At 52.8% G+C, this 19698-nt stretch overlaps 1 protein-coding gene across 1 annotated transcript; it reads left to right on the forward strand.

The window, feature by feature from the left end:
- Window positions 1-5849: 5849 nt before the first annotated feature.
- On the forward strand, window positions 5850-6356 carry IUM83_11904 (uncharacterized protein; the record flags this gene model as incomplete). The annotated part of the gene is made up of 1 exon (XM_067936496.1): window positions 5850-6356. One exon carries the CDS (start codon window positions 5850-5852, stop codon window positions 6354-6356), a length of 507 nt encoding a protein of 168 aa, XP_067792256.1.
- Window positions 6357-19698: the final 13342 nt, after the last annotated feature.

Below are 19698 nucleotides of genomic sequence, written 5' to 3' on the forward strand. Positions count from 1 at the left end.
GGTACCGGAGCACTCGGACCGCAGCATTCCAATGCTGTTGCCCAGGATTCTCCAAGAATCTTGACAACTGTGCGACTATGCATGCCACATCCGGGCGAGTGCACGTTGTGATGTACAACATACATCCAATGAGTGCTCGGTATGGCTTTACCTGCATTGTCTCACGTTCGGCGTGAGTCGTCGGTGACTGAGTCTTCGTCAGCTTCAGGCCCGACTCGCACGGGTTCACCACCTCCTTGGCGTCCTGCTGGTTGAACCTCTTCACCACGTCGTCAATGTAACGCGTCTGCTTTATCATGAGCGTCTTGGCCATGTAGTCGTGGTTGATCTCCATACCAAGGATGAACTTGGCCTCGCCCAACTCCTTCATCTTGAACGAGTTCTTGAGCGCCACCTTGACCTCCTGGATCTCAGCAGTCGTCTTGGCCGCAATGATCATGTCGTCCACGTACAGGCAGATGTACACGTACTTGTCAACCTTGCCCTTGACGTAGACGCACTGGTCGGCACCGCAACTCCGAAACCCGATGTTCACGAAGACTCGGTGGATAGTCTTGTGCCAAGCATACGCTGCTTGCTTCAGACCGTAGATCGCCTTCTCGAGTCTGCACATCATGTTCCTCGCGTCCGCGACGCCATAGGGCACCTCCATGTATACTCGCTCCGTGAGTCCGCTGTTGAGGAACGCAGTGTCCGCATCCAACTGCTCGGTCACGTACGCCTTCGCCACCAGCACCGACAACACAACTCGGATTGAGTTCATGTTGGCCACTGGCGAGTATGTCTCGAAGAAGTCTACGCCAAACTTCTGCTTGAACCCTTTCGCTACCAGGCGAGCCTTGTACCTGATTACTTGGCCGTGCTCGTTGCGCTTCTTCGCGAACACCAATCGACATCCGATCGGCCGAGCATTCGCAGTCCTCTGCACCATCGTCTAGAACCCATTGTCGGCGTGTGCTTTTAGCTCCGCGTTCATCGCCTTGATCCACTCCGAAGACTCGTTGCTACGCATCGCCTGTTGATACGTGCTTGGCGCGTCGTCCGCCTCACCGACATCTGCAGCGTACGCCAACACAGCTTCTGCAAGTAGGTTATCCTCGTCATACCTCGGTCGCTTAGGCGATGGAGGCCAGAAGTGATCGTCGTTGTCTGAGTCTTCGCTGCTGTGCATCCTCGAGTCATCGGCGCCTGCTAATCCATCTCCAAGATTCGCAGATGCACGTACGCGCCGGATTCGTTCCGGTTCTGGGTGGAACACCATTTCCTCAGTCATCGCTGGATTCCCCACCCTTTGGAAGTTCGTCAGATCCTGTACCGATGACTCGTTCAACTCCGCCTCTCGCATCTCCGAGTCTTCGGCGGAGTCTCCCACTGACTCCAATGGGTTATCAGTCGAAGTTGCTGCGCAGGCTCCGGTAATGCAACATCCTCTCCATCCTTCGTCACTTGGATTGTCACCGAGTCTTCGGCGGACGCCGTGTCGTAGATGCCATTTACTTCTCGTTCGTCGAGTTTCACCGATCTGGTCACCTTCACCTTGTTTGACTCCAAGTCGTACACTCGGTAACCCTTCGAGTCTTCGGCGTACCCCAGGAACATGCATTTTAAGCTCTTTGCTTCCAACTTCGTGCGTTTTGCCTTGTCAATGTGTGCATACCCGATCGATCCAAACACACGTAAGTGGTCCAACCGAGGTTTCGCCTTGAACGACAACTCGTACGGAGTCTTCGTTGGGTGCATACTGTTGGTCGACCGGTTGGTTAAGTACACTGCCGTGCTGACTGCCTCTGCCACCACAACGTGGTCACACCCTTGTAATGCAGCATTCTCCGAGCCTTCTCCATGATCGTACGATTCATCCGCTCTGCCGCTCCATTCTGCTGAGGGCTATACGGGACGGTCTTCTGGTGCATGATCCCGTTCTGCCGGCAGATCTCGTCCATCGACTTGATGACGAACTCGCTGCCGTTGTCCGAGCGCAGACCCTTGATGCGCTCTCCCCACTGATTCTGGTACAGCTTCATGAACAGCTTGAACTTGACCGCGACCTCGCTCTTCTTAGTCAAGAAGTACACCACGACGTGCCGCGAGTAGTCGTCCACGAAGGTGAGCACATACCTGGCCCCGCCCTTAGACTTCGTCTTCATGGGGCCCATCACGTCCGTATGAACGAGCTCTAGCGGACGTGTCGTTTTCGTTAACGATCGCGACGGGAAATGCGCGACCGTCTGCTTGCCCTTCATGCATCCGCCGCATAGGGTCTTAACCGTTTTTTGGGTCATCGGCAGTCCAGTCGTGGCTTGCCGAGTCTTCGCCAACGAGTCGTCGTTGAGGTGTCCCATGCGAGCGTGCCAAAGGTCCCACCCGCTTTCGACCACCGAGTACTCCGTGTAGTACGCCGTGTCCTGCTGGCATTCCAGCACGTACGCCTTGCCGATCTTCTTACCCGAAGCGATCGCCGTCGACTTGTCCCAAATGACACACGACTTGCGCTGGAACTCCACGCTCATGCCGCGCTCAGCCAATTTTCCAACCGAGAGCAGTCGTCGGTCGAGGCCGGATATGTGGAGTACCTCCACCATTCGGATCCGCTTGCCGTCGATGCCCGTCAAGCCTACTGACCCCGCCCCAGCCACGCGAATCTTCTTTCCATCCGCGATTGTCACAAACTTGTCCGCCGACATGTCCGCGTACTCGAACAAGTCGTCGCGGTGTGGCGTCATGTGCGCCGTCGCACCGCTATCGATCAGCCACCCTGCCGACCGATCCTCACCAACAGCGAAGACTGAGTCTTCGTTGGTGTCACCATTACCTTGCTCCGGGCAGTCCCGCTTCATGTGACCGAATTTGTCGCAGTTGAAGCACTTGCCGTTGAACCTGCCGAGCTTTCGTCCGCCATCGCTCTTCCGGTCGAACCCGTTGCCGACCTTGTTGAACCTTTGGTTCTTACCCTTACCTCCGAACGAGGTAGCCTTCAGCGCACGCTCCAAAGACTCCTTCTTCTCTTGTCGCTCGTACTCCTTGAGCAACTTATCCTTGACCTCGATGAGCGTCACGTCCTTGGAGTTCTCGACGATCGATGAGATCAACTCGTACTCAGCAGGCAGACTGCTCAGCAAAATAACGAGTTGTCGGCCATCGTCCAGCGGCTCGCCTAGCGTTTGCAGGCCCACGATGAGCTCGTCGAACTTGTCCAGATGCTTCGCCATCGTCGAGCCTTCCTCCATCTTGAACTCATGGAGGCGACGAGTCATCGCCACGCGGTTATGCATCGTTGTCCGGTTGTAAAACTCTCCCAGAGTATTCCACGCGTGAATGGCCGAGGTGGCCGACCGAATCTTCGTGTGGTGCTCCACCGCCACCCCTTGGGCGATGAGTCCGAGCGCCTTCATGTCGTTGAGCAACCAGGCCTCGGTGACATCACTCGGGTCCTTCACCACTTGCACGTGCGCCAGCAGCCCCTTCCTCGCCAGCGTCATCCGCATAGCGAACTCCCACTGGAAGTAGTTGTCGCTTCCCAGGATGACTTCGGCCTTCTTGCTGGACGTCGTCATCTCCGTCGTTGTGGGCTTGAGCTTGTGCGGCTGTTAACCTGTTGTTTTTGGTGGTTGTGTGGAAGAGGGCAAATGCCGAAGTGAGATTTATCGTTAAGCCTAAGTCTACGTTACTGTCCTCCTCTTCCTATTGTTCCCCTTGTGCTCCTTGATGCCTCTCATCATGTTGTTTACCCTACCGAGGACTCAGTGCCAGTCTTCGGTCTATCCAACCACATCACGGCTAGGCACGTGCCGTGCCCACCGTCAACTCGTTCACCGCGGAGTCATCTCCGGACGAGTCTTCGCTGGGTCTGTCCCGTCTCCGGATGAGTCTTCGCTGGGTCCGTCCTGTCTACACTGGCGGTACACAATACCATCAGTCCTGTCTACACTCGCGGCGCACTATACCAATAAAATTGTCACATTGTCACGCCAAAATACACGCGCCATTTTGAGTTTTGCGTTTGAGGTTGCGGTTTGCTAAAGGATATTACCGAATAACTTAATAACTTACAAACCCTGTATTTATTTAAAGCCCGGTGGTAAAAATGTCCCCGTCGTCAACTAATAAAGGCCCTCTATCAAATAAAAGCCCAAGTAATGACATCAATAAGCTAATAGCGTTGTGGGTATCTGTGGACATTACGCTAGCGGGCCATTCACACTGGGGGCTACCACTTATCAACGAATGGGAATAATGAGGCAGATTGGGTCGGAGCGGCTTCGCGCTCAGATTTGAATCGGAGTGGCGGGCGTGTCATCCCTCCCCGAGGAGGAGGAATCCTATTGCAGAAAAGCGTGAACCCCATTGCGTACCTATAGGGCGCTACCCACTGATTTCTAATAACCTGTCAGATATTATACTCGGCAAATCGGATGATGATAAATTTATTAATAGCTACCAGTATAGAGTCTAATAATAAATTAGGTGCGGCATTGGTTACGCGAACACGTATTGTGGTTTGCAGATATTTTGTCGCTCGGATTTAGGGCTTAGATCGATCTCTGAGATAAAATAATTCGAAGACATAAAAATGCGAGACGGTAGTAAATCGACCTCCAGGCGTAGGTAAGTCGCACCACCTCTTCCTACTTAACATAACGGGCGCATCGTTGGCTCTCAGGACACCGAGGTAACGTCGCCGGCTACTGCTACTCCGGTACGGCTCTGTTGGATGTGTTTAACGGCTCGTTAGCTTCGTCTGTGAGTGCACGAGCGACTCCTGCAACACTGGGCTTTCCGCTTCTATGTGGCGCGAGCAGCTCCCCGCCATGTAAGACCACATGTTGATACTACGCTACCATTTTACTTTAGGACTAATTCATACATTAGAAAACAACGTGCAAAACGCTATTGTCAGGATGAAATATTTTAAATTAACTGCACCTGTTACAGAATAGGGCTGGAGCGAGTATCGTGGTAGGAGAGGTAGCGCAACGTGTGGAAGTGTCTTTGGAAACTATCATCGATGAGCTGCATGTATTACATGTACGTGCGTGCGTTTGCGACGCCGCAATCACTCTGTGTGTCATGCCTCTCCGGATACACCTGTTATTACGCAGTAGTGGTCGTTGTCAGTCCTCTCTTACTCTCCAATGGAGGCTCAATGTACGTACGTATTAGTACACGCACAGTTGGTATGGATATGTAAATCCCTGATCTGGCCTAAGGTTATCGACTTCAGGAAATATGGTCGTGAGCCCTATCAGGTCCCTGAAATTAGCTTCAGCATCAAGCGATATCTCGAGGTGCACGTAGAAGATGTGTGTCCACGTGGCTGCAGCGTACAACCACGCAGACACACTCATCCCTTATCCATACTGTTTATATTCATAAGAAAGGATGATTGATGTACCGGTACATGTACAGACTGTACATCATCTGTCCGATCAATCGATCCTATCTTTATCTTGCCGTAGTGCCGGATGATGCAGCACCGTTGCCAACTTCGCACGCAGTGCGAAGCGAGGCTCGATGCCATGAGTTCGGTGCAGTGTCAGTACAATCGAGTCAACGGCAGCTCCCAGGGTCTCGGCGATCTGGGAATGTGCACCGTAGTGAAATCTTGGGTTTGAAAAGCAAAATGAAAAATGATATTGTAACTTAAAGTCCGTACTCTCTTGTGTCCTAAATTTCAAGGGCAATCGTTGTTGAATGCAATTGTTAGCTGACGGGTCACCCCGTAAACTTCTCATTTGAAACCGTCCCGTAAATCGTCACGTAATACGTATCGTAAATTACCGTGTACCTACGACGATCTTCGCTTCATTCTTAGTTTTCCAACCTACCACCAAGCAACTCAATTTACAACAATGAAGTTCTTCTTTCAGGCCGTGGCGGCGGCGGTTATGCTACTGGCAAGCGGCACCGACGCGGAACTTTATCGACTGAGCGAGAAATTCGGCGAACCCCACGGCACCTCTTTTTCGGATGCGGGCTTTGCCATCGCTGGACAAACGGTGCGCTCCGTCACGATCCGCACGGGCGAACGTGTGAATGGCGTCGGAATCGACGTTACAAGACCGGACGGGGAGAGGACCAATCTGTTCCACGGCGGCAGCGGCGGCTACCCAAAGACTCTCGCCCTGAACTCTGGTGAACGCTTCCTGTGTTTGGAGGCCCACTCGGGTAAGTACCATGGTCGTACGCGCATCCGGTACATTAAGATCACCACTACTAGTGGCAGATCGATTGATGGTGGTACCCCCACAACCAAGATCGGGAAGGTTTGCGCACCGGATGGTTTCCAGCTGGGCGGCTTTGCTGGTTCGTCGGGCGTGGAGCTCGACCAGGTGGGTGCTGTGTGGGTCATGAACTAGGCTCGGACCAAGTCCCTGCTCCAATGCATCTGAATAGTGGATTTCTCAAGATGAGGCTACTACCGATTACCGACGGCGCAAGGAGATCAATTCGTGTATATGTAGCGAACACCAGATCAGCTATGCCGATAATTGCAGTTTCCCGTTTGAAATCAGTTTTTCTTTTTAATTTTAAGCGGTTAACGCTGGTGGTACACAGTTTCATATCAGTGATCTTATGGATCGGTACGAGCGCTGAAGGGAAATTTGCCAGTGGATTACCGGTTTTAGTAGTATTATTGGAGAGGGACTGCTCACCCGGGCGTGCCCGCCCGGGGGTGGACACAGTTCGTTAGGAATGTGGTCCTGAGCTTTATTTTCCTGAGCTTTGGCTTTCTCTTCTATTTCACATTCAAAATTCAATTCATGTGACCGTTTTGAGCAGTTGAAAATTGAACAGCAGAAGAATCGTTTTGGAAATTGATTTGAAAATTGTTTTGAACAGCTGATAAAACAGCTGAAAAAATGAATGAAATGAACGAGGAAAAGATACAATTATAGTGAAGCCCATATAGTTTACCAACTCAGTTATCAATCGTTGGAATGAAAGTGCGCAACAGCCGTATCATAGTTGCATAATGACTGTATCGCATAGTGGGTTTATCAACTTTATGAATTGAGCTACCAACTTTGACTTTTTTTCTTATGTTTACTACTTACTATGAGTAGTACAACTGTATTTCTCAGCACTTAGGTGCCGCCGGGTGCTGGGGCATTGCCTAGAACCCGTATAGAAAGTGTCCCTGTAGCTTCCACGCATACAGAACGTCCGTGCTCGTGACTGTCTTACGATGCCCATATTCCGTGTAAACGACAGCAACTCGAATGAGATTCTCCAGAAATACTCGTCGAACAGCCCGTGTCTCGTGGCAGACAAGACCAGAGATTCTCGTGATATCAGCACGGCGGGCGAGCCGACGTATCACTGGCCCCATACTACCTTAGATGTTATCTCGGAGAATTTTGCGATGGCGCGTGGCACCTCCTTGCCCGAGGCCGCGTGCTCCCTTGCCCTGGCCATACATACTAGAGTCAAAGTGAGCAGGGCATCTGAGCGTACTGTTCGTCCGCTTGACCATACCGTTTGTGTCGTCGATGGCAACAGAAAAGGTGAGATGCTAGAGGGCCGTGTATGGCGTAGTTGAAGTAAAGATTCGTTGGCTTTGTTTTTTCATAAACGTAACCGTACCAAATACAAAAGGCTGGACCATCAAATCATCAGCAATGGCACCGATAGAATGTAGTTACTGAAGAACTTTATTACCCTGCTCAAACACTACGGCGAAAATGCAAGAGTAGACGGATTGCTTATTGGGCTGCTGTCGCATTCGACTTAGTGGCGACGCAGACGTCGCCGGTCACCCGATTGTATAGACTGTAGTGGGTCTAACTTGACTCACTACTTTAGCTTACACGTTGCGCAATGTGTATGAGGAAGCGTAAGTACTTAGTAATTACTTAGGTTAATTATATTTGAATACACAAATATAAGTTAAGTAAGATAGGATTCCAAGTGACTTAGATAAGGTAAAATGAGAACTGTATTATTTGTAAATTGATCTTCCTCTAAAATCTGCTAAAAACTGTTTATCATCTATGAAAGGGTTGGCAGCGGCTGGCTGTCAGAGCCCCGCTAATATGCATGTCTCTGATTGGTAGAAAGATGCTGCTTTCTACCAATAGGATCTTTGGGTATGTGTGGACCACTCTTTGTGGTGGTCCACTTCAATGTATCCATTGGTGTGTCTTACACCAAGGTGAGGAAGTATCCAAAACTTTTAACAGATAACCTATCTGTTAAAATCACAAGTGGCTTGTAGCCACTTGTGCGTGTAACCCCGTTACACCATCCCCCCCTTAAGGTTAGACGCGCGGGGTCCCCGCACGTCAATCTTTTGGAATTGACAATTCGTCAATTCTCCGCGTTTGGAGAAGAAATCCGCGCTCGCTCAACGATGAGCGCGCCTCAGAAGAAGTCCGCAAAGTCGATGGGGAGTCATCTCTCCATCGACGACTACATCCAACGCCAGAAGGCGAAGTACGGCGACGTCGTCGACTTCGACGACGACGATGAAGATATGGAGGGCGAGGAGAACTCGCCCTCAAAGCGCAAAGACTCAGTGTCGAGCGAATCGCTCGACCCTCATGCCAAGAACATTCGCCCGCGCGAAGGGGACGAATCGGACGCTTCGAGTTCGAAGCGTTCGCGTACTGAGAGCGATACCCCACTCGCTTCCGGTGGGGCTCTCAGTACTCCGCGCGCTGCTGCAGCAGCGCGTGATGTCAAAGCTCAAGGCTCTCCGCGCGCTGCGCCTGCAGCGCGCGATCCACGGATGCCGTCCGCGTCCGAGATCGCGGACCGGTATGGGAACTCGGTACCTCCGAATGAGGTGCCGCTGTACGTATGCAGCGCCATCAAAGATGACGCTGTGGCTGCCGAGCTGCACTTTGATGCGGAAACGCATCAAAGGCGCGATTACTACATCGGACTCTTTCATGAGCTCCGATGGTTTCAAAGCAAGAAGACCTCTTCTCGCAGCAAAGTGCCCAAATAGCAGACACTTTGTCAAAGCTGGAACGCCTTTGTTGAAAACTTCAACAAGAGGCCGAGTGCTTACCGTGATCGGATTAAGCAAGCGCGTGATCGCTTCGAGACGTACTCGAAGCGTGGAAAACTGGAGCAACTTCATGTTGCTGCTGAGGAGGCAAATGTGCCGTGCGCTGTGCCCGAGGGCTTTCCGTGCACGAAGTGCTTCCCGGGCGCGGTCCGCTTGAGCGACCGCGACCTGAACGGGTACACGTCGTTCCGTGTGCCCGAGAGTCTCAAAGAGCTCCGTGCTAAGTTCTTAGCACGTGAGGGTTCGGGCGCTAGCGATGATCGCAGCGCTCGTGTTACTTCCGCTGCGCCAGCGCGAACTGCTCTTCGTACGCCCTCACCATTTCCGGAACGTCCTCCAGCAAGACGTTCCGCGGCACCCATATATCTCGATGGGGAGGAAATCCTCTCCAACGAATACGAAAACGAGCCCCTTGAGGGTTCGTTTTCGGGATACTATGGTCAACAATCCGCTCAACAATCCAGCGGGTTGAGCCGCGGGCGTCACGGATCGGCGGTGGCGGGGGTGGGAACACGCCCCGGGTATGATCAGCCCCGGGCTGATCAGTACGCGCCTCTCCACGACCGGGTGACCGCCGTGGAGCGTCTGCAGGGCGCTGAGTTCGCCGCCCTGAAACAGGAGCTGGCGAACCAGAAGGCCCAGTCGCGGCGGTCTCGCAGACCGCCTCGAATATCCAGGTCGAGCTGAGGACCCAGATGAAGGGGTTGCTCCAGCGCGTCCGCGCGCTGGAGGAGAGGCTGCTCGTCGCCGAGGCCAAGTCCTCCGCTTCTGCCTCGGCTCCTGCCGAGGCTTCGGGTCAGCCGAGCTAGATGGCTCGTGCTGCAGGTATGGCTTCAGCCGTCCGACGTAAAAGGTCGGATGGAGGCGCATGCTAGACGGTATGTCTAGCGTGTATGCGTTGCCGTGCCGTGCCAACACAGTGAACGGCCCGATGAAGCGCGGAGCAAGCTTGCTTGCTCCGCGCTGCTCCGAAATCCGAAACTGCATGCCTAGGCAGGTTTTGTGTAGCTAACAAAACTAATGAACCAACTTTAAATTCATTTGTGTTGCCTCTGCCCGCATTGTCTGCGTTCAGCTTCTGTTGATCAACAGAAGCTGCTATTGCATCTTGGACAAACCGAATTACGGCTTGTCTTTTGGTGATGAAACTGATTGCATCCGAGCTGAAGTCATTCAGCTCGCTCTCCGCTAGAAGCCGGGTCTCTGCGTGGTTCTTTGCGGTGTCTGCGCCCTGCGCAGACCTGTGGTCGTTGGCCTTGTTGTTGGGGGAGTCTGCGCCCTGCGCAGACTCATGTGGTTTGTCCATTGTTGCAGCTGACACTGTGCAAGTGTCAGCGGTTTTCTGCGGCTGCTGTATTGCAGTCGTAGATCCTCCCCCACTTAAAGTGGGAGCCATCACTCCGAGTAAACTCGGTAGACGTGGATGTCGCATGGCATTCACGTAGAACGGTGTATGCCCGGTCGAGGCATGCACTGAGTTGTTGATGGCAAACTATGCCATCGATAAGCACTCGCTCCAGTATTGGAACGAGTGAGCGTAGCTCTTCAACATATCGACGAGCACGCGATTCACGCGCTCGGTTTGACCGTCCGTCTGCGGATGATCCGCAGTCGACATTGAAAGCTGGCTCCCAAGAAGTGTAAACACTTCTTGCCACAGGTGTGCTGTGAAGCGCGGGTCTCTGTCCGACACGATGTCGGACGGCATGCCATGGTGTTTGAACACCATGTCGACGAACAGACGGGCCGTCTGCTTCGCGGTCACCTCTGCTGGCACCGCAGCAAGATGTACCATCTTGCTGAAGCGGTCTACGAAGACCACAACACCGGTGTTCCCTCCGCTGTCCGGGGGAAGACCAAAGATGAAGTCCAAAGACATGGACTTCCAACACTCCGACGGAGTCGGCAGTGATTGTAAAGGAGCCTGCGCGAATGGCGAAGGCTTTACGCGTTGGCATACCTCGCAAGCACGGATGTACTTGCGCACCGACTTATACTGGTGGTGCCAGTAGAAGTCGCGCGTGAGAAGGATGTATGTCTTCTCATGTCCGAGATGTCCCGCAGACGGGGCATCGTGATACTCGTACATGATCCTGAGTCGCAGGTCATGGTCATTCGGCACGACAACGCGATCCGCGTTGTCGTCGACTGCATTGTAAAGCAGTAGTCCGTCGTGCACACGAAAGCGGTGTGCACGCGCTCGAAGGTGCTTGGGCAGCTTCTGACGGGACATGTCAGAAGGCGCTGTGCCATAGGCCAGCAAGAGCTTCGCGTCCGCGTCGTGCGCGAACGCGGCCTTCACATCATCCAACAGAGATGATGTGGGTTTGCTCGATCGCATGCCGTCAATGGCATTGACGTCAGCAGCTTCTGCGTAGTCCGGCCGACGTGATAACGCGTCGGCCACTACATTCAATCTTCCGGGTTTGTATTCGACCCGGAAGTTATACTCCGCAAAGAATGAGAGCCATCTCGCCATTCTTTGTGATATGTGTGGCGACTTCACTGCGGTTCGCAGTGATGCATGGTCGATGTAGACCACAAATGGTCTGCTTCCAAGTAGATACACTCGGAACTTCTCGAGTGCATATTTCATGGCAAGGTGTTCCTTGGATAATTACGCTCAGCTGGTTTCAGCTGACGCGATTGGTAGTAGACGACACGATCACGGCCCTCGTGATCGTACTGCATCAACGCGCATCCGATCGCGAAGACAGATGCGTCACACACTATGGGAAATGGACTATCTTGGTCAGCCACTGCCAAGATCGGCGCCTCCGTCAAGCCCAGCTTGACCGCATCGAATGCCTTTTGGCAATCGGGTGTCCACTTCCACACAGCTTCTTTCTTAAGAAGTTGTGACAGCGGGCGGATCATGCCCGCCTAATCCTCCACGTACTTGCACAAGTACATGGCCAAGCCAAGGAACTGCCTCAGTTCCTTGCCACTTGAAGGCGTTGGTTATTCATTGATCACTCTGACATTTTCCGGGTCAAGGCGAACACCATTTTTCCCTACGAGACACCCGAGGACGGGTATCTCGCTCGCCCCGAAGATACACTTCTTCAGGTTCGCGTAGAGCTTATGCTTTCGCATAAGCTCAAGTAGCTGCCGGAGATGCACCCTGTGCATCTCTACGTCGGTCTTCCCGTCCACAGCTCGGCTGTGGATGAATACATCATCGAAGTAGCTCGGCGTGAAGTCGCGCACCGAGCGCAACAAGTGCGTCACGCACCTGTTGAAAGTCGCAGGGGCGTTCTTAAGCCCCTGTGGCATCACTAGCCATTCCCAGAGCATGCCGCTTGGCGTGCTCACTGCCGTGAGAGGGATATCGCTCTCACGCATTAGGATTTGATAAAATCCATCTCGCAAGTCGAGAGCACTGTAAACGGTGCTCCCGGCCATCGAATCGATGATAACATCTTTTCGCGGTATCGGTGTCTGCGCCGGTACCGTCGCATCGTTCAGCTTGTTGTAGGCATGAATGATGCGCCATCCGCCCTGTGGCTTTTTGACACAGAACGTTGGAGCACTGTGCGGGGACTTTGATTCCCGCACTTGTCCTGCTTTGCGACGACTTTCAAAGAAGTCGTCGATTGCTTTTACTTGCTCTCGCGGCAGTGGCCACTGCCGCGTGACACAGTACTTCGTGCCCGGCACGAGATCAATCTCGTGCTGAATGCCCTTATCCTGCGGAAGCTCCGCAGGAATCTCTTCCGGGAGTACGTCTTTGTACTCCCTCAATAATTCGTAATGGGACTCGACTTCAGCGAGTCCCATCCTTGTTCCTCGAAGCGCTCTCGCTTCGTCTTCGCACTGAGAGTGTCTTCACTCTCAGTGGTACTTCCCATGAAGAGCTGCCTCAGCTCTTCGCTCTCGCTCTCCGTTCTTTCGCTGTCCAAAAGAACGCAGACTTGCTCGATGCGTCCATCGTACAAGTCGCGCGTGAAGCACTTCCAGCTCATGTCTGGGAGCGAAGTTAACTCCGACGCCGTCGTCGGAGGATTCGCGAGTTCCATGTCCTGATACTGGAATCCAGTATCGGTGCGCGTCAAGACGCTTAGCGTCTTGACATTCGGCGTCTCCGCCGCAGTCTGCCCAGCAGACTGCTCTTGTTGCGTCTCGGTCCCGGACCGAGACTTGCGCAGCGTTTTCCGCTTGCGCCGTCTTCTTGTTGTGCGGAGCCCGACTCCGCACAGTTGTTCTTCTTGTCCAGGCCCGGCCGTGGACAGTCGTTCGCCGGCGGACCCTGTCCGCGGGCGCGCGGTATCAAGCCCGGCTTGACCGCATTTTCCTTCGAGCAGCCCGGCTGCACGGTAATGTGTCCCTTCGCCGGCAGACCCTGTCTGCGGGCGCGCGATATCAAGCCCGGCTTGATCGCATGGCGCTTCGTCGTGCAGCCCGGCTGCACGACAGCATGCAAATTCGTCAGTGCGGTACGTTTGCAACCGTCCGCACTGTTTGCAGCATCAACTCCCGGAGTTGACACGCCTTCGTCACCTCGACGCCATTCATTGGCGGAGCCCCTCATGACCGAGGGTGCGTCGGCTCCCGGAGCCGACGCGTCGTTGTCGACCTGACCACTTCGGGTCAGGGACTGTCCCTTACACGCTTGAACGTGGGTATTGGTTCCCGGAACCAGCACATCCTTTTCTTCCGACGTTGGCAGCGTTGCCGACGTGGGTCCCACTTGTGCGCGCCCTCGCGCACTTCTTGGGCACTCCGGGACAGCAGCATTAAGCGCTGTCTCGACTGGTGAGTCGCGCCCACCTGCTGGTGCGTGCGCTGCGGTAACAGGGCCATCGCTCTCTGTTCTGCTGTCGCGGCCGAAGCGCACGCGCGTGCGCTTCTTCCAGTCTATCACCGGGCCATGCCGTGCAAGCCACGACATGCCCATTACCATGTCGAACTTATCGTCCAGATCCAGGACGATAAAGTGTTCGACAAACACACGTTGTTTGTACGAGAAGCGCACGTTCACGACGCGCTTCTCGGTCTTTACGATGGCACCTGTTGCCAATCGAACTTCCAGAAGACTTCGAGGTACATTTACCTCCTCGAAGTCAAGTCTCGACAGGCTTCGTAGTCGAACAAAGTTGTTCGACGCGCCTGAATCTACCAATGCTCGAAGAGAGTCACTCGCTCTCTTCGAGTAAACTTTCAAGATGACTAGGTTCGGCCTGTCATCTTGTTTCTTGCAGTGAGAGCTGGTCTCACTGGGGGCTGCAGTCCTCAGTGTCGCGTGCCCGATGTCGGCACGCGCGACCGCATTACCAGTAGGGCGCCCCGCGCCTACTGGATGTTCGCGTTTTTTGTTGGTCCGCGACGATGCCAAGCATCGCCACGACGGCCACCTCCAGGGGGCATGGGAGCTGTGCACTCCCGTGCAAAGTGACCGATCCTTCCGCAACGGAAGCATCGCACGTTACCTCCCTGCTGCTGGTAACCAGCAGTTGTTGCGTTCGAGATATCCATCGGTTCCGGACCTCCCGTGCTCGCTACCGGGCGCGGTTGCGACCTCGGCACGTTCACATGCAGTTTAGCCTGCCGCAGGCTAAACTCTTCTTGCATGGCAAGAGTGATCGCAGCTTCGAGAGTACTCGGGTACTCTCTCGGAAGAGATAGGTCTTCACAGGCCCATCTCTCAGTCCCTTCATGAACGTGACGACCTTGGTCGCCTCGTCAATCGGGTTAGTCACGATATTTGATACCAAATATCGTGCGCGCTGCGCGTAAGCATGGACGTCATGCTTACCCTGCTGAAGGTCGAGGAACTCCGCCCTCGACCGGAACTCGTTTTGCGGGGGCTCAAACGCTTGTTTGAGCTCCTCTTTGAACACTTCGTACGTGCTGAAGCACGTAGGATCGGAGAGTCGGCGTCCATACGCCCAACTCCTTGCGCGTCCGCCAAGGCAGGACATGGCGAACGCGACCTTCGACAGCGGGTCGACGATGCGTCGAGCCGTTATGGCTGTGTCGAGCTCGACAAGCCATCGGAGGAGAGGCTCGCCCTCTCTTCCCACGTAATTGCTTACGCTCAACTTTAATGGTTGGGCACGCGGTGTCGTCCCTAACGACGCCGTCACTGAGGAAGCAGCGTCACGCTGCTCCTTCATGATGAACCCCAGAGCAACACCATGTTGCTCCGTCGGCGATAGCGAACGCAACATCGTAGCTATCGCCGCTTCTCCAATGACTGTTGACAGTCGTTGGAGGGCTTCCCACTCTGGGTCAGACAGGTGGGGGCAGTCTGCGCGTGCAACATGCGTTGCAGGCGTATTGGAGCTCTCCATGGGCACCTCCGTGCTCATGGGGTTCTCGGCTCCGCGTTCGTACACCGCGTACGAACGTCAAGCAGTCGGTCGTTGGACGGACTACAAAGTGCTACCAGGTGTAGTGGGCCTACGTTGGTTCACTACTTTAGTTTACACATCGTTAGCGTTATTAACAATTTGAATTAATTATACTTGACTCCACAAGTATAATATAGATCAAATAATGACACCAAGTAGCTAGGTTAAGGTAAAATGAGATCTGTATTGTTTGTAAATTGATCTTCCTCCTAAATCTGCTAAAAACTGTTTATCATCTATGAAAGGGGTTGGCAGCGGCTGGCTGTCAGAGCCTCGCTAATATGCATGTCTCTGATTGGTAGAAAGATGCTGCTTTCTACCAATAGGATCTTTGGGTATGTGTGGACCACTCTTTGTGGTGGTCCACTTCAATGTATCCATTGGTGTGTCTTACACCAAGGTGAGGAAGTATCCAAAACTTTTAACAGATAACCTATCTGTTAAATCCACAAGTGGCTTGCAGCCACTTGTACGTGTAACCCCGTTACATAGACCATCTTCCCATTTTCCGCCTCAGCGAAGCAATCGAGTGCACCAGCTCTTTGTGGCGATGGTGTGCTGTACGGCAGTATGACTGGTGGTCTTCCCGAACTTTGACGAGCTCCTGGTAGAAAAAAAAAAAAAACTCCGGCCTTGCTACATCTTGCATCTCGGTCGTCAAATAGCTCCACCAGTTCGAGTAAATTGTAGTCCCGGCGAGTGTTTTCGGCAGCGATCTCCTGTGATAGGTAGATCATCGGCAGCGTTGCCTGTGTATCAACTTCATTGGAGTCGTCGCGCAGGTCCTGCGAATGTTCAGCAGACGACGCAGTACTACAACAAGCCATGACAGTAGGTCGCTTCTCCTGTAGTGCTTCGATAGTTAGCCTCGCTACCACCGGGGTCCCGTCGTGAGTTACGAAACTTGCGTTTAAGGCTGGCGAAATCTCGTTCTATCCAGCTCGGTTGCTTCGTAGCATTGTAGGCAAGAAGCAAAGCCTGCCAGTCTTCCTTCCGGGTTGGTACGGGGCTACAAACTAGCGTCAGTAAGCACTCTGTTTCGCCTTCACTGTAGTTGTGAGATCCGGGCCTTTTGGTCATCTACAACAGTGAGGTTAGTCCGTGGATGTGCCAGCTATCGCTTACTACCCCACATGTATCGCGCGGATTCTTGTCAGGTTGACCACTGTGTCTGCGGTTCGAGGCGATTTCTCAAATGGCAATGGATTGCTGGGTTCTATACTGTTAGACGCTCATCGTCGTTGGCGTTTGGTTGAAGGTCCACCAACTAAACATGAATATATTCACCTAGTGACATGTATATGCATGATGGAGGGGCTTCACGAGTTAGACGTCCACCGCCGAACATTTAGTGCTCATTTGGCCACACCATCTGGGTCAGTCGTGCCGTCAGTTGGCATTGCGTATCGCGGTAAAGCTGCAAGTTGGAGTATTCATTAATGTCAACAACAGTCCCGGGGGCCGGCAAGAGATCCGAGTCGCTTTCCACGTTCCAGATCGTTGCGGTGAGCAGGAGTGAGTTGCTGTCTTCGCGGTTGACTTCGTCAGGGGCTTTGAAGACCTGTGGCAAAATGTCAGTCAGGGGGAATAAGATACGTCATTTTTCACAACCAACGTACACTGAGAAGGTCAACACGTCACTCCGAAGCCTCAGCGTCCCCGAAATGAAGTAGCACCAGCTTCCAGTTGCCATATCTGCGGTCTGAAATCCACAACAGCTTCATCCGGATCCCAATCTTGTTGGTCTGGTCCTTCGCTTGCAGGAATTCTTGTAGATGTAACAATTAAAAAAGTGTTATTTGAGGAAATTCCAGCTATGGAGAAGTCACCTTCGATGGTGCGCATGATGCGGGGCTTGCTTTGCGTTGTAGGGCCTTCGTCGCTAAAATGGCTTTCATGCGCTGATATGGTGTCCGTCTCCAAGACGCCTTAGGTGGCTCCATGTCGACACCGTCACGAACTGCAACTTCGGTAGTTGTAGTTGCAGCACTATCAGCCTTGCGCGGCTTGCGACCACGTTTCGAGACTTTCGCTGCTCTCAGCGATGTGCCGGTCATCCGTCAAAAGTGTGGATGGCGAATGAAGAGGGTGTCTTGTATCATGTTTGGAGAGGACACAACACTTCGTATCACGTCGATTCATGCCGTCTTAACTGAGCGCAGCGTAGAGTGCAAGCAAGCTTGATCTGTAGAGACACAATACCACTCGGGTCGTAAATAGAACCAGCGTGACCTGTTTTAAAAGATACAGGACATGCTATTGACGCATATCGCTTGAAGATACAATTGCACAATTTCTTCATCATCGCACTATCAGCACCTAGGTTACGTATTAGACTTACGCCTTGTGTAGTCCGTAAGTACCAGGACGCTTTCACCGCACTCTTCCATGCGTACAATAGCGCGCATGCATAAGAAGTTAAATGACCTCGCAGACGCTTGCTTGTTCGCACGCGGCGAACACATGTTGGATCGATCATATTCATACAGCCGTCGCAACCTGGTTTAGAAGATCCAGGACATCACTATTGGCACATCTCGCTTGAAGATAGAATTTTACAACTCGTGTATCGTTGCTATAGTACACGCGGACTACATAAGCCTAATAAGCCTACTGCATAACTTAAGCGCGGGGACTCTCGTCGCAAAGATAAATTCGCAAGAACGTCGTGGTAGTGAAGAAAGCAAGCTCAGCTCCTCTTCCCAGTCGATGAATATAAATTCGCAAGAACGTTGTGGTAGTGAAGAAAGCAAGCTCAGCTCCTCTTCCCAGTCGATGAAGATAAATTCGCAAGAACGTCATGGTAATGAATAAAGCAAGCTCAGCTCCTCTTCCCAGTCGACGAGACCACATCGACTGGGAAGAGGAGCTGAGCTTGCTTTCTTCACTACCATGACGTTCTCGCGAATTTACCTTCTAAGCGTTGCGAGTGTTAGACTTTTGGAACTGCCACGCTAACAAAAATGTGCCCCGCCCGCATCAAAAATGCGCAATTTGCGCGAGTGTCATCCCTTTTGGTCGGGCCTATTTTGATTGGAACTTATGCTGGCCGCACTATGTGGACCACACACCAATTCTCCCTCACCTTGAAAGGAAGACATGTCGTTGGAGAAGGAGTATCAGCATGACGCGGTGGAGCAGCACAGCGAGGAGACTGAGCCCGTGTCGATAGAATAGAGAGATTTCGAAATTGCGCTTTCACTGCCACTACCCTCACAGCCCGAGGTTGGTAATAGTGAAAGTCATGTCGATATTTTTAGTTTTCGGAGGTTCACTATCCTCACATGTTGCCTACCGGAGAATACTCAATAATAGTCTACTGCTCACTACGGTACTGTGGAGATGAGCGGCGTTGACACAGAGTACTAAGCCCACTTCAGTGTCCGCACGCTCGCCACATCTGCCCGAAGATCTGCATCATCGGTGCCGCTGCCAAGGCGCAGCGCATCCGAAGCACCAGCTGCGACGCTCTACAGGCGGAACACACCATTATGCTGTCTCTGAGCGGCGTTTTCACTAGGATTTTGTCATGAAGGTTTAGGGGAAGCGGTGTTTTAAACAGCGTTTTTGGTGGTAGTGGTAATGAAAGGGCCTTCGAAACCCCTCTAATATCGGAAGCGAAACTAGTGGGAGGAGGGGACGCTGGCTCTTGTGTGCGCGTGGCGAGATGTGGCGAAAGGGCTGCGCGAGAAGGCTGAGAGGACCGCCGTGTATAGCGAACGCATCTACAGTGCGTACAAGGCGGCCGTCCCATGAACCAACCGGACTCAAAAAGCCATCGAAGACAAGATGGCGGGTCTTCAAGAGATGCACCAGTATTTCTGTGAATTCTACGCAGCTTGGATTCGAGGGAGAACCGTTAGTCTGAGCTCCCAAAAAAGGAGGTGCGAGCACTCAGGTATTGCAAGAATCTGTCGGTCGTCAAATTCTGCGCACGCTTCAATCGTCTGTATCTCCATGCCAAACGTGTCACGCAGGAGCTTCATCAAGTGTCGGCCTACGATCTGTGTGGGCGCCATCCCTTCTAGAATCATCAACAACGTTAGCAGCATAGGAGCTAGCATCGTGGACGTCAGGACTGCTCTTGAAATCTTAAAGTGACAGGTCGCACCTTCTAAACTCGAAGCACATGGCGGTGACTCTTTTCGTTCGAGGTTCCATGACAGAATTTCATGAAACCACCTCTAAAAACGACCCTTGGAACTTTTTTTCCAGGTTCGACGTTCCAAGGCTGTGGTGGTGAGGGCCACAGTCTGATTCACAATGGAGGCTGTAATTGTAAGGTTGGGCTCGTAAAGGGCGAAATGAAAAGTGATATTTTTACTTAAAGCC

Source organism: Phytophthora cinnamomi (assembly GCF_018691715.1).
Source record: "Phytophthora cinnamomi strain GKB4 chromosome Unknown Contig37, whole genome shotgun sequence".
NCBI classification, from domain to species: Eukaryota; Oomycota; class Peronosporomycetes; order Peronosporales; family Peronosporaceae; genus Phytophthora; species Phytophthora cinnamomi.